Source organism: Dreissena polymorpha, chromosome 12 (genome assembly GCF_020536995.1).
Source record: "Dreissena polymorpha isolate Duluth1 chromosome 12, UMN_Dpol_1.0, whole genome shotgun sequence".
Classification (NCBI taxonomy): domain Eukaryota; kingdom Metazoa; phylum Mollusca; class Bivalvia; order Myida; family Dreissenidae; genus Dreissena; species Dreissena polymorpha.
In genome coordinates, this window is record NC_068366.1 from 3632560 (window position 1) to 3647322 (window position 14763).

Here is a 14763-nt window from a genome sequence, read left to right on the forward strand (position 1 = left end):
AAATATTTGTTTCCAGTTAAATTCTTTTTCTCCAAAAAGGTTTTACCATTTAGTTTGAGCTTTGGAGATTTCGGCAGGGTTTTTAATTTGAAGTGTGTAAAATATTGTGTTCGTTTTGTTTTGTTGTGCAGTTATGTTTTGTACGAATGTTTCTTGAGTACATAATGTGTTATTTGTATTGGTAGCAGCTTTAATATGTATGGGTATACTTTTTATCAATGTGTAGTACATCAGGAAATTACTTGTGTATATGTAGCATAAGTTTTCAAAAGAATTGAAGTCGTTTATTCTGTAGTCGTACACTTGATCTACATATTTTATGTTTTGTGGAAACCAATGTTTATAGAAAAATGTGTTATTGTTAGTAGTTATATCTTTATTGTTCCATAAAATGATTTTACTGTTTATTTTGGTTTCTAAATTATCAGTAACGTTACACCATGCCGATAGAACATTCGATAGAAACATGTTTTTGGTTGAAATTTCATCTAAGACATTATTCTCGATATTACATTCAAAAAGTAAGGAGTCACCATATGTTTTTAGAATTTTCTGAATTTTCCATTTACTCGTATTGGTATTATCTAAATATCTGTAAACCCATCTGCATTTGATTGCATTCAGGAATGAATCTATGTCCGTTAGTCTGATACCTCCATGTTCTACTGGTTGAATTAATTGAGATCGCTTAATTTTATCAGGTTTACCGTCCCATATGAAAATATTTCTGATTTTATATCTTTAATAATATCATTTGGTGGGTTTGGAAGAACTGTTAGTGTGTAAATTAATTTAGGGAGCGCACACGTTTTCAACACGGTGTTTTTCCGATTAGTGTTAGTTTACGATGCTGCCATGATTTTAAACAATTTTCAAATTTTTGTAATTTAGGCAATATGTTTTTCAGAATTGTTTCATTTTCATTGTTTGTAAAGGTTATTCCTAACGTTGTTGCTTCATCTGATGTCCAGTTAAATTTAATTTCTTTTTTTAAGATGAATATTACTTTGTTTAAATTTACCTACTCGTCGCACAGTGCATTTACTTTTGTTTAGTTTAAGACCCGATGCCATTCCAAAAATGGTTAGCGAATCTATAAGATTATTGAATGAGTCACTACTGTCATTTAAAAAATAAGTTGCATCGTCAGCAAATGGGGACTTTTTAATTTCTTCGTCAGGTTCTAGCGATATTCCCTTTATATGTTTATTTGATTGGATATAGTGTGATAGATACTCAATGCATATAATAAATAGCGAGGATGAAAGTGGACATCCTTGTCTTACTCCTCGTTCGATGTTAAAACTGTTTGAGCAGAAGCCATTGTTAATAATTATGCTGTTAATATCGGTATAAAATAGTTTAACCCATTTTATAAGACTTTCACCGAAATTCATATTTTCTAAGCAAGAGAACATAAACGAATGGTCTAGTGAATCGAAAGCCTTTTCGAAGTCTGCAAAGAAAATGAGGCCAGAATTGTCTGGTTGGTTGAAATAATTTATGCATTCTTGTATCAGACGTACATTTTCACCAATGTAACGTCCTTTTATGAAGCCAGATTGAGATCTTGAAATGACTGATGGTAATGTTTTTTTATTCTGTTTGATATACTTTTAGTTGCAATTTTATAATCATTGTTCAGTAAACTAATCGGGCGCCAGTTTGATAAGGAATCTTAAGTTTTTTTCCAGGTTTTGGAATGAGTGATATTATACCTTGTTTTTTGTAGCGTGGTTAAGTTTTTCGTTGTTAAATGAATAGTTAAGCGAATTAATTAAATGTGTTTTAATATCATTCCAGAATATTTTATAAAATTCGATTGTGATGCCATTAGATCCAGGACTTTTGTTAGTTTACATTTTTTTTAGTGCTAGTCCACATTCATATTCATTAAGGAATCCGTCACACAAGAATTTTTCCTCTTGATTTAAAGCATGATGTGTATTTTTAAAAAGGGTGTTATTTTCAACATGTTTTCGTTTATAGAGGGTTTCGAAAAATAAACGTTGTTCCTCTAGTATTTGAGTTCCGTTTGTTATATTTTCGCCATTAACTACTAATTTGTGTACAGTTTTTTGTTCACTTCTACGTTTTTCAATGTTTGCGAAGTATTTTGTATTTTTTTCATTGTGTTTATCATGTTGATAGATTTGCCTGATAATTCATAAATCAATAACATAACTGCAGTGATAAGATTATTTCAAATGACGTAAATAAGGATCGAGTATATACAGTACAGATATTATAACTGATGGAATTAATCTCCAACAAATTTGTCTAAATGTCTAATGGTGTCCACACAATCTGTTATTCGGGAATTCTTGATTATAGCTGATGGGTATCCGATCATTGTCAATTTTTTGTAAAAGTTGTCAACCTTCATTTCAACGCCGATTGCCTTAAAAACAACAACAACAACTTCTTGTTGGTGTGTGATGTATGTGATGTATATTCAACAAGTTGTATTTACACTAAAATATTGGTCATTTGAATTTTGTCTAATTTACTTATCTCGTTAATAATCACCGACCCGACGAAGTCAGTGATGTTCTGGAATCACAATGTTTTTCTGTCTGTCTGTCCGATCGTCCGTCCCTAGCCGCACGTTTGTCCCCTATACCTTTCAACATACAATCATCAACGTGTATGCATTTTTGTATTTTAGAATACAAAATTGTTTGTGTGCGAGTTTTTTAATGATCCATTCATAATTTACAAAATTGTGAATTTTACTAATTACAATAGTTCTATAGTTATAATGAATACATTATTATTGGATATTTACATTTTTGGCAAAAATACATCTCTGAAGTCACAATGTTGAAGTTATATTAGGTATGTTACTATTACAATTCTTTGTTTAATAGATTGTTATTAAGCACTGTTATTGAAATATTTTTTCTTTTATGTATATAAACAAAGCCTGTAAACCTGGTTTCTACGGACAACGCTGCTCTAGGGAGTGTCACTGTGACACGTGTCATCATGTCAATGGATCGTGCGTGATGTCCCTTCAATGCCACGCTGGGTACAGGATGGAAAATGGTTTTTGTACCAGTAAGAATGTATTATGTTTACGGATAACCTGTGCATGCCCCATGAAGTTTGTACTTTTACTCACTGAACTCACTAAGGAACATACCATTTACAAACTATGCAGCAAGTTACAAAGGTAAATTACACATTTATCCATTTATTGTTTCAGCGCACGAAAAGATAGGAGAAAGTACTACCATTAACGTAGTCGGAGTTGTTTGTGGTTGCATTGCAGTTGTTGTTACCATAATTGGAGTTACTTTACTAACCGTATATTACAAGCGGCGACAACTTCATTCGTAAGTTACTGCTGCATGTACAATTAGTATACTAGTTTCCGATGTTTATTAACTTTATTGTTCAATAAAGATCTTGAAACAGTGAAATCGTGTGATTGATTTAATTTCAGCGCAAAAGGTCATACTAAATTATCAACACCGGATCAGAAAGAGACACGTTTCAATAAGGGATTCGATCATAGCGATCGGGCTAATGATGACAAAAGCGTCTTCGTACAAGAAAAAGCAGAAGTCGCCTCAAAAAGTACATGTGCACACATGTTCAAAATATAAATGCATATAGCTTTATATGCTTTATGCCTGATCAACACATGTTTGAGCGAAACTAGGAATACGTATTAAACACAATACATCGTCATTAAACAATTTTTAGTCAAAACTTTTTACGATCAACTGCACATATAAGTTGACTAATACCATAACAAAAACTAAAAGCGTTAACACATGTGCACAGATTTGATTTCTATAAACAAGCATGTTAAACAATTATTTATTAAAAGTACAATAACCTCTGCTTTGAAAACCTTACATTTTCACATTATGTGTGACCTCGTTTGTTGAAATTATATATTTCTTCTTGAATTGTAGACGTCAGCTTGTTATTGTCTGGCAAAGAAAAAATCGTCCCTTGTGATGACAATGATTACTACAGCTTCAAGACAGTTGGCTCGGGAATCCAAATCTATGAACTCTGGGACTACATTCACGAGAAGTGTCAAAGTGGTTCAACATTCTTTGAAGAAGAGTTTAAAGTAAGACAATCGGAGTATTAAGTTTCACAAACAGTTAAATGTTTCATTATATACCATTACCGCATCGTTTACATTATTTTATTTTAGAAATTCAAAAGCGGGCTTATCCATAAGCATGATATAGCATCGTCCGAAGAAAACACAGGAAAGACCCGCTACAAGCAGATGTATGCATGTATGTTGAGTTTTATTTACATTTTGTCAATCCAGTTACGCAAGTTACTTCTGATAAATTACTTAGTGACAGCATCGTAACATAAATATGACAAGTCCTTGCTATGGAGGAACTTACAATATTCATACGTGTTTTTTTTATAAAAGCAAAATGGCGTTTAATTGAGTAACGGTAATGAAGGGTATACTAGAAAGCTAATTTATTTTCAGACGACCATAACCGTGTGCCCTTGACCAAAGAGATTGATGGAGATTCCGAATATATCAACGCGAGCTATATACACGTACATTTTTTTATTTCGGTTAAATCATTATTGTCCTGATCCTCAATATGATCAATCTGAGTTTCTTCTTCCTCCTAATTTAACCAATATCGCATTAGCAGTAACGCTTAAGAGAATTTAAGCAAGAATATAAAATATGAAATTCAAATTATGAAAAAAAGATTAAGATAAGTAATTTGAAACTTAATTTATATTTTGTTTGCATTGTAGGGCTTTGAAAAGGCAAAGAAATTTATCGCGTCTCAGGGTAAGTAAAACATCTTTGTAATTGTACAAAAGGTAAAAGTGTAATTTACATTTGGTAAAAATTATTATTTCCATTCGGTTTAAACAAATATCGCAGAAAATATTGTATTAATATTAGCTCATCGGTAAGTAAAACATACATATGTTCAAGTCTGTTTTAACAGGACCTACCGAGAAAAATTTAGATGACTTCTGGTGTATGATATGGCAGCAGAGAGTAGACAAGATTGTGATGCTGACAAATTTGATTGAAATGGGAACGGTATGCGATTTATTTCTGATGTTGATTTTTCGGTAAATGCGAGTGTAAAGAAAAAAAGCATCTTTACAGTGCCTATGCGGTGATTGTATATTCATATGTTGGCTACCATAGTAAAAGAAGACGCTTTAATTGTGTATCTATTATAAGTAAACAAAACAGTGCTTGACAAAACATTTTATAATGCAGATGAAATGCCTACAATATTGGCCAGATGAGTTAAATTGTGTGTGCAAGTACGGACGTATTGACGTAAAGTACGTTGATGTCGAGGAGATGTTTGATTACAACATCAGGACTTTCACAATCGAGAAGGTCTGTTATAATTCATTGTCGCTACTGTAACATGTCTACTGAGGGTGATTATTGGATTGTATTATATATTTATTTATATGTTGTATCAAACGAGAATTTTGAAGATTTTTAATTTTTTATTCCAACAATTATTATTTAGTATGATTTTGTGTCAGTACATATTTTCGGTAGTCGTAGGTATTTATTGATGTCGACAGGGACATGATGCAAGGATAGTTACACAGTTGCATTTCAAGTCATGGCCAGACAAAGGTGTTCCCGACACGGCCTGGTGTCTTGTAGACTTCTGGAGAGCGGTGAATACTCAGGAAGAGCACCCCTCACCAATTCTTGTTCACTGCAGGTACGCTAGTACAAAAATTAAAACATACGATAATTTGGTATTTGATTTCAATGAATACGGTAGTTGTAAGAACAAAAAACAATTCTTCCTAATTTTCGTTGAATACACTGAATACACCGAATTGTATTTACAGCGCATGTGTTGGGCGAACAGAAACATGTATTTCTCTCGACAATCTTATTTCACAAGCACGAATTGAAAACTGTGTCAGGCGCACAATAATTGATATAAGATTTCAATCAATAAGGTAGCTGTAATTTAAAAAAACAATGCTTCTTAATATTCGTTGAATACACTGACTGCAACGTTTTGTATTTACAGTGCAGGTGTTGGGCGAACTGGAACATTTATTGCTCTCGACAATCTTATTTCACAAGCACACATGGAAACATGTGTAAGACCATTCCAGATTGTCGAAGCATTACGTGAACAAAGGGTCAGCATGGTTCAAACAAAGGTAACGTGAGATTTACGTTTTAACAAAAAATATCTATACATAAACCATTTACGCCTGCATTAGAATTGAACATACGTTGACCTTATCTATAGAAAGAGTAAAGTACGTTATATATCGCAGGTAAATATATAAGAATAATAAGCATTCACTGTCGAACGTGAACGTGCTTATTGTTTTTTTAAACTTTGTGCCTTAATACTGTAATCGTCTGTATACAGGAACAATACGCCTACCTGCACGAGGCTCTGGCGGAAGCTCTTCTGGTGGGGACACACCACGTGCTGACAAGACAGTTCGAAAGTGTCCACCTGTTCATGATCGGGAAAGATAGTATTTCGACAGCCAACCGACTTGAACAACAGTTAGAAGTAAATTAATCGTATACATAATATAGTAGTTTGCGCTTATTCCGTCCGCTCTTTTGCAGTCTACTATACGGGCTGTGTCGTAGGCAATATTCTTCGCAATTCCTATATAATTTAGTTTAGTATGTTTAACAGAAGGTCGCCGTGGTGTAATGGATATGGTGTCCGCCTAGCGACCGGGAGGTCACGGGTTCGATCCCCACCGTGGGAGCGTTCTTTAGATCTCCCCCAAAGACACCAAGTACTGGTTCTAGGCCCAGGAAACGGACTCGAGAGCGTTTATATAAGCCTTAGGCTTTCGATGCAATCAAGCTTAAATAAATAGGTTTAAACTAACACATAGCTTCTTTGATTATGAGTAGCCATTGGCTTATTTTGTAATGGTGTCACATTGAATTGACTGTTGCCAAATATTTTGGTTTCGCCTTTTTCTTTGCTGATACTTTTTCCTAAAGAGTACTTTTAATGTAACAGAAATTCGGGTGTTTCGGACTCATATATTACGACATATATCAACAATCACAGCCGAAAAAGAGATTTATATATTGCATATTAAATGCTTAAGCAGTACACGGATACGTACATGTGTTTACTATAAAATAAAACGGCAATAAAACGTCTTCATCGTATCATGAAAGAAGACTGAAACATGCCTTTTGTCTTTTTATGAACAATTTCGGAAACACAATCTTAAATGAATCTCGTGTGCAAACTAATTACATTATCATACGTAAATGCATCAAATTAATTGAGCATAAACAAATTCTAAAATAGCATCAAATTAAACACACACGGACGATAATACAAATATATTTATGTCTGCAATTGGAATATATGTAACGATTTGTTACGATACCATATGAACTACTGAATAACTATTTCGAGCTACGTCTGAATTGTCCGACATATTGTTCAAATATTAAATCTTACATGTTGCCGGTCAGCTAATGAAATATTTTCCAGATGTCATTCCATGCATGGGCTGTGCATTTTTGGAATTTCAGTTGTTAAAGCGAAGTGTTGAGAGTGATGAGGGACATTTGCACCTAGTGACAAGACCAGAAGCAGAATATGGAAATATTGGACCACAAGTGACTGAAAGTAAGAAGCGCTACATATTTTTGAAAAACAACAAAAACAACACAACAACATCTAAAATCCAGTTAAAGGGATCTTTTCACGCTTTGGTAAATTGACAAAATTGAAAAAAGTTGTTTCAGATTCGCAAATTTTCGTTTTAGTTATGATATTTGTGAGGAAACAGTAATACTGAACATTTACCATGGTCTAATATAGCCATTATATGCATCTTTTGACGATTTTAAAACCTAAAAATTATAAAGCGTTGCAACGCGAAACGATTGAACAATTTGGAGAGTTCTGTTTTTGTCGTTAAATTTTGTGAAACTACGAAGATTGCTTATATAACGTATAAAATACGGCGAGTATGTGTACTCGGCGGAATAGCTCAGTAGGCTAAAGCGTTTTTACTTCAGGACTCTGGCAGGACTCCAGGGGTCACTGGTTCGAAACCTGCTTCGTGCAATGTTCTTTTCCTTTTTTTAATTTTATTCTTGATTTTTTACTGGAGCTTTTACGATCCAATGTTTACATTTATCAATATAAAGCATTTAATGAATAAGTTAAAAAAAATGCCAAAATCTGTGAAAAGGCCCCTTTAATGTGAAGTTATAAAGTAAACATGTTTGTTGGTTAGTATTTGCAGTAGATGTATATCGACCACAACAACAAAGAAAGAGTGAACCAACAGACGAAATTAATATCAATGTATGTTAATTTGACATAACGTTTAATTTAAGAAAGTATATATGTATATTTGAATGTATGGCTCTTTTTATAGTGTTCATGGATCACAAACGTGTAATAGCCTTATGTGGCACATGTGATAGTGTAAGCAAAGCAATACATGCTTGTAATAGTTATTTAAAACATTAAATGATGGAAATGACAAACACGTATTCAATAAAATATGTAATTTAATTTTAATAAATGAAACATGGTTTTTAACAAGAAATTTAATCGCTGTAATCTTACCACTTTTTACGTACATCGCACAGACATTCAATGCACTGACGGGAATAATTGTGCTTCGCAAACCGAACGAACAACAGCTGCCTATGTTTTGGTCTCGTCTCGAGAAGCTCGGCTCGACAACGTTGATTGATCTAGCATCGGGTGATATCGAAATGGTATATTACTTGCATATATTCTATAGTTTTATTTTATATAAAAATCGGGGTAGTGTTAGTGTTCTTTTAAGGGTAAAATGGTACGTTTTATTACCAATAGAGTTATGATTTGTTATTGCAATATATTATTGTTTGTGTGAAATGTTAAACATCCGTAAATTACAAAATTCTGCGCGTTAACAATATATATATATATATATATATATATATATATATATATATATATATATATATATATATATATATATATATATATATATATAATATTTTTCTTATCTTGATAATGACTCGCTTTTGATTGGCTAAGCCAGGTGCCATTCTGACAATGTATTGTTCCATATTAGCGCAGTGACTCTTCATAATCGATCAGTAAACAAAAAGGAAGTAAACGAGTTGAAGTTATTATCAAAGCATAGCTAATGTGTGTCATGTTACAACTTTAATTCTGGAGAAAGAATGTTACTCGATCAGTCCTATTCGTCCGGCGTCTTTTTACTAGTTCCGCACGATGTAATACAATGTAGTAAATATATTTTTGGCTGATCTAAGCGTTCGCCATTTATTTATTAATTTGCCTTGTATCTCACCTTGCGGCGTAAGTAATTAATGATATCATGTTTAACCGAGTATATACATCACATTGATTTTTATATCCTTACATATGTATAATACTTTCTATTTACAACGCTAGAAGCACCTACTCATGAACAGAAAAGACGGGACACATGCAACAAAAGGTCCATCTGCTATCAAATTGGAACACCAAAATGGATTTGTTGAAATAACGTATTCCATGACCCACGAGGTATATTGAAAATAATAATTATATAATCGTTTTATACTAGTGTCAATTATTACACGTTTGCATGAATGTCATTGTTTACTTATTTAGTTTCTTTTTTATATACAAAACAATAGACTTTCCGCGACAAAATAATAAAACACTTCGTGCTGACTTCGACAGACAGAAAACCATTGCTTGAGATGATATGTGCGGTGCACACCTGGCAATCCGAAATGGCAGACGACTCACCGATTTTGATATTGGACAGGTTAGTAGAGCTAAGGGAAAGATGCTGTTTTAAATTCATTTAAATTCTTGTTCAAATGTATTCTACGTCGAAAACTCGCCGAATTAATCAACTTTCGATACGTCAAGTGTTCATGAAAGTTTTTTGTCCTTACAGTGTTTGAAATACCTAATCGTCATGTTCAGTTATTTTCGATAAATTATTTGCAGTGGCGGATTCCGGAAATGCGGAGTCGTCGCTGTTTTATTGAACGAGATTTATCGCATATTAGAACTCAATGGGCGGATTAATATCGTACAATCAGTCAGGACGATGGTGCACAAAAATAGCCTTCTCATCCGCAACAAGGCATGTTTACATAATACACTTGCAATTTAACGAATTGTTTGGTTAGTTTATTGAGTAGTTGAAACAGTTTTTTTAAATGAAGTTTATACATACTATTAGAAACGTTCTCTGCTAACTCAATCATATACATTGTCCTTTGCAGATGCAGTTCAAGTTCTGCTATGATGCGATATTGGACTTTATTCAACAGCAAGGGGTTTATCAGAATTATTAATGTTACAATAATGTCGTATAGTGTGCTGTATTTCATGGGCTTTTTGTGACTTTTAAATAGGAACATAGATCTGTTGTTAATGATCTTGTTTCGTCTGATGTTTGCATGAGTTGCAGTATTGTAATATTATAGGTTTCTTTCATAGGATTTATTCATGCTGTTTATAAACAACTATATAAACATTCTGCACGTGATTGTTTTGAGATGTATAAACCAGATATTGTTAGTTTAAACCTTACTTGCAAACGAGTAAATTGTTTGATGCAGGTTAAAGTATTCCATGTTACGATGCAATTGCGTAAGGACAAGATACATAAGATGGTAACGGTTAAAACGTGTATTGCATTTGCATTTTTGAATAATTTTGTTTACTTAATGGACGAACTCATGAGTATTGGGCCGGTTATATTTGTATATAGACCGCCTGCGCTATTTAGTGACCGAATGACGGTACAGCCGTTGGCTTCATGCGGGTAATCTGCATTTAACGGTTTGACCATGATTGCATTTCGATATTGACACTGACGATTGTTTAAAACTTTACTTTGAAATCTTTGTGTTAACTTCAGTGTATACAAGCAAAAGTGTTCGAACTTGTCGCCATGTTCTTATGCTGACCGCACTTGCAAAATATTGACCGAAACACGTCTTCTCCGAGGGCTACACGCATCTTTTTTTTGAACGATTCGACTCTGCTTCTCGATCAAGCAAAGTATGAGTACATCGATCAGGTTGATGTCAATATATCCTTACATAAAAATTATGTATAATACTTTCTATTTACAACGCTAGAAGCACCTACTTATAAACAGAAAAGACGGGACATGTGCAACAAAAGGTCCATCTGCTATCAAAGAGGAACACCAAAATGGATTTGTTAAAATGATATATATATTATAAATATATAAATATTAACTTGATTATCGATGTATTCACACTTTGTTGAAACTTTTGAAACCAAGAGATATCGACCAATTGCGGATACATATATACGTCTTTAAATGGGTGATTACTTTCCCTTGATACCATTATTGGTAACGATATTCAGTAACTTAATATCCATATGCCTAATGGCCGGTATATAGTGTGATTGCTAGCTATGAATTTGAATATTGTATAGCTGTTAATTTAATGGTTATGTTTTATTATTTGCCTCTTTTATCTATTATACTTTTTATTATTTTTCATCAAGTTTGCTTTTGGTTTCTGTACTGTCATTATATTTGATCGTGTAATAAAATTTCTTGAAAACCTGATTGGATGCGTTTTAAAACGTTACCAAAACAATTGTATATGTTTAACACGAGTAGAGAAACTTTACATGGTAACAATATACTACAAATACAGAGTAATGGATTATGGATTATGATAACACACCATTGAGATTAAAACATGAAAGGCATTTTACACTTGAATGGAATCTTAAAAAGAACTTTAACAGATCACACTACTGACATGTCTATATGTTTCAACATCTGAAATGCAATTGATGTTGAAACATTGTACACATCTTTCCTTATTTTTCGGAAATCTTATGCAATTCGCTCGATATAAACATAATAGACATGAACATCCATATTAGACGTGGTCGTCTGCTTTAATATGTTTAATATGTTTTATTTCAATCATGTTTGTTCCATGAATTTCATTTTGAGGGCGTGCAAGCAGCTTCGTGACAACTGATACGTACCAGCTTAAAGTGCTTTTTATCAGGAAATGAGATTTATAGATCAAGTTAAACACAATTATTTTGGCAAAATAGCATTTTCAATACAGAACAATAAACTATAATTTGTGTATTATTGTGTTAATATAGATTATGCTCATGATCGTTAAACTTGCGTTCATATTGTAAGTCCTTCTTGAAATAGTGTGTATTTTGTTAAAATGCCCGTAAGGCTTGAACGAACACTTAATAATATGGCTTAAAACTACCTCCAAAACAACCCAACTAAAACCTTAATATTAATCTTTATTAAGTATAATTATGTTATTATACATTATGGGCATATTCGTTTACTTGCTTTCTTCTGGAAAATCCATCTTGGAATATTGTGGTATTTTGTTGAACAATGACGGTTTGAACGAATCTTATTAGACATTCAGCGTGGTTTATAAATACCTCCAAACAACCGAAATGAACTTAAACCTCTAATGATTAATTCATATACCGCTTTGAAGATTCTTGCTACATACAACTTTGACATTAGACACCGACACTCGAAAGCCTCTTAACACCTACGCCTATGTTACTGCTACTAACAATTATGATTGTATCATGTATAAACTTTGTTTATTATTCCAGTTTGCTTCATAGGTAGGGAGGAAAGTCCCTAACTCTAATGCAACAGCTAACACAAATACACGAGATCGTTCTACACAATGATGGCTTCCTATAGACCATATCACTTGTATATGAAAAACATTATTGCATTGCTTTCGTCACCTTTTACTAAGTAAAATTGTTTGATAAACATGGTAATTATCACATATTTCTGATGAAACTTAAGTTAGTTATCCTTATTTAACAAAATCTATAACATAGATGTTGTATTTTGGTTAAGAACATGTGAATTTTAGATTTTTTTAGGGAAAAAATAAATTTAGGTAAAAAATAAGTAAAATTGGCTACACATGCTGTGTAAATACCAATAATTCTGAAAATTTTCATTTTTAAACAGTATTTTTGTGTGTATTAGTCTATAAGAATATTTAGTTTTGCAGGCAAACGATAGACCAAGACGGATCTGTTTTTATTTGTTTTTAATCCGCTCTTTACACTCCAAACAACGCCTTTGTATATACACCCCCAATCTCTTGCACGACGGTCACATTACATTCACCTCTGTGTTGGGCTCAGAACGGACTATTGTTATGAAAGCGTCTCATTCATGTCATGATCATTCCAAGCGTTCATCAGTGAGGTTACAGTATACTAAACAATCTCTTGCACGACGGTTACATTGCATTAACTGCATTAAAGAAAACCATCTCATACCATGATATCTTATATCAGTCTTAATTAATTATTATAAAATTGATATGTTTTTTTTTATGTTAAGAAACCGACATACATAAATACGTCGAAGCAATGCCTAACGTCACTCAATAAAAAATATGTACAATTGTTTACATTTGTGAAGTGCGTGGAATGATTACATCTGTGTAAATGGGCAATAAAATAGTTCCAAAGAGTTGCATTAAAACTCACAAGTTTTTGGCACGATTTATCGTACATTTAAAAGTCATATTTCTTAATTAAATGCACGCGATCTTAAACATCCACTCAAATATACATTGTATGCGTTTGTTCGGTTTTAGCTATTTGGTAGACAAAATGGCGTGCTGAGCCTTATGCAGAGTTGTATGTGAGAGCAAGGAACGACAACTCTGCGTGGAGATTGTATACACCCCTGCACGAAAATGCTCCAGAGAGGGATTACAGTGAAGTATTGAAAGAGGAAGATAACAGATATGTTTCGAGCGGCAGTTCTCTCCCTTGGGTGCCAAAATGCCACTGATTTTATATATATATCAGCACGACATCAGTAAAGAATATGTGAAATCGTATTGTTGAAAGTGATGGGTCGGAATGTTTTTATGGCGTATTGAACTTAAAAGATCAAGCTTTCATTCGAAGATAATAAACAATGTCGCTTACAAAAAAAACGCAATCATTATCAGTGTTTATCAGTGTTCTACACTAACTAATCTGAGTAAGGAGTCCAAGGACTCCTAACTTTTGAAATTTAGGAGTCCGGACAGATTTCAAGGAGTCCAAGAATTAAGACACTTTTTAATATCATATTTTCGTCGAATAACACATGTCAATTCATGAAATGTTAAATTTTTATTGTATGTTTGTTTTCAGATCGAAGTTGTAAGTGACTGCTGTTCAATATATGTTATATCACATTGCAAAATATTTAACGCATTCCAGTTTTATTTAAGTAAATAATTTACTTAATTTTTGTAAGATTTCAACATATACTATTTACTATTATGCATTATGACGGATTGTTTAACATCGACATTAGGGTAAACAAAAATTCTCGGAGCCTTCTGTTTTGTTAATGTCATAGTTAATCAATCACATCGTAAGGGTGTAACAACCATGTATCTCTCATTGCTTTATATATATTCTTTATAAGAACGTGGAAATTGGGTAACGCAATATAATTTTAATTTATTTTCATCATTGGGTTTTTACACCATGAAAACATGTTTAGATAATATTTTGCAAAACACAATTTCCACGAGGGTTACACCCTGTTGCCATCATCAGTCTCTTAAGTAACTTGCCACGATTTTATCGTAATGGAGTACACAGAAGGAACCGATTAGTGCGGTTGGTATGACAATGCCTACAAACTGCAATAAACCACTGAAATCATCGATCATTCACACTCAAATGATTCACAGCCGGT

At 33.0% G+C, this 14763-nt stretch overlaps 1 protein-coding gene across 7 annotated transcripts in view; it reads left to right on the plus strand.

Moving 5' to 3' along the window:
- Positions 1 to 11592, plus strand: part of LOC127853363 (receptor-type tyrosine-protein phosphatase alpha-like) — a 53439-nt gene extending 41847 nt beyond the window's left edge. For 3 of the 7 annotated variants that reach the window (XM_052387829.1, XM_052387834.1, XM_052387835.1), the window contains 19 exons: positions 2926 to 3060; positions 3209 to 3338; positions 3449 to 3582; positions 3927 to 4090; positions 4178 to 4265; positions 4475 to 4548; positions 4759 to 4795; positions 4959 to 5056; positions 5243 to 5368; positions 5566 to 5711; positions 6033 to 6168; positions 6387 to 6536; positions 7538 to 7634; positions 8251 to 8321; positions 8612 to 8743; positions 9435 to 9548; positions 9662 to 9795; positions 9984 to 10122; positions 10265 to 11592. In XM_052387829.1, coding sequence (XP_052243789.1) covers positions 2926 to 3060; positions 3209 to 3338; positions 3449 to 3582; positions 3927 to 4090; positions 4178 to 4265; positions 4475 to 4548; positions 4759 to 4795; positions 4959 to 5056; positions 5243 to 5368; positions 5566 to 5711; positions 6033 to 6168; positions 6387 to 6536; positions 7538 to 7634; positions 8251 to 8321; positions 8612 to 8743; positions 9435 to 9548; positions 9662 to 9795; positions 9984 to 10122; positions 10265 to 10336 — 2177 coding nt within the window. In that variant the 3' untranslated portion in view covers positions 10337 to 11592. Of the gene's footprint in view, positions 1 to 2925; positions 3061 to 3208; positions 3339 to 3448; positions 3583 to 3926; positions 4091 to 4177; positions 4266 to 4474; positions 4549 to 4758; positions 4796 to 4958; positions 5057 to 5242; positions 5369 to 5565; positions 5712 to 6032; positions 6169 to 6386; positions 6537 to 7537; positions 7635 to 8250; positions 8322 to 8611; positions 8744 to 9434; positions 9549 to 9661; positions 9796 to 9983; positions 10123 to 10264 lie in introns of those variants that run through there. The other 4 variants (XM_052387830.1, XM_052387831.1, XM_052387832.1 and 1 more) reach the window with 4 other exon arrangements.
- The last annotated feature ends 3171 nt before the right edge of the window (positions 11593 to 14763 follow it).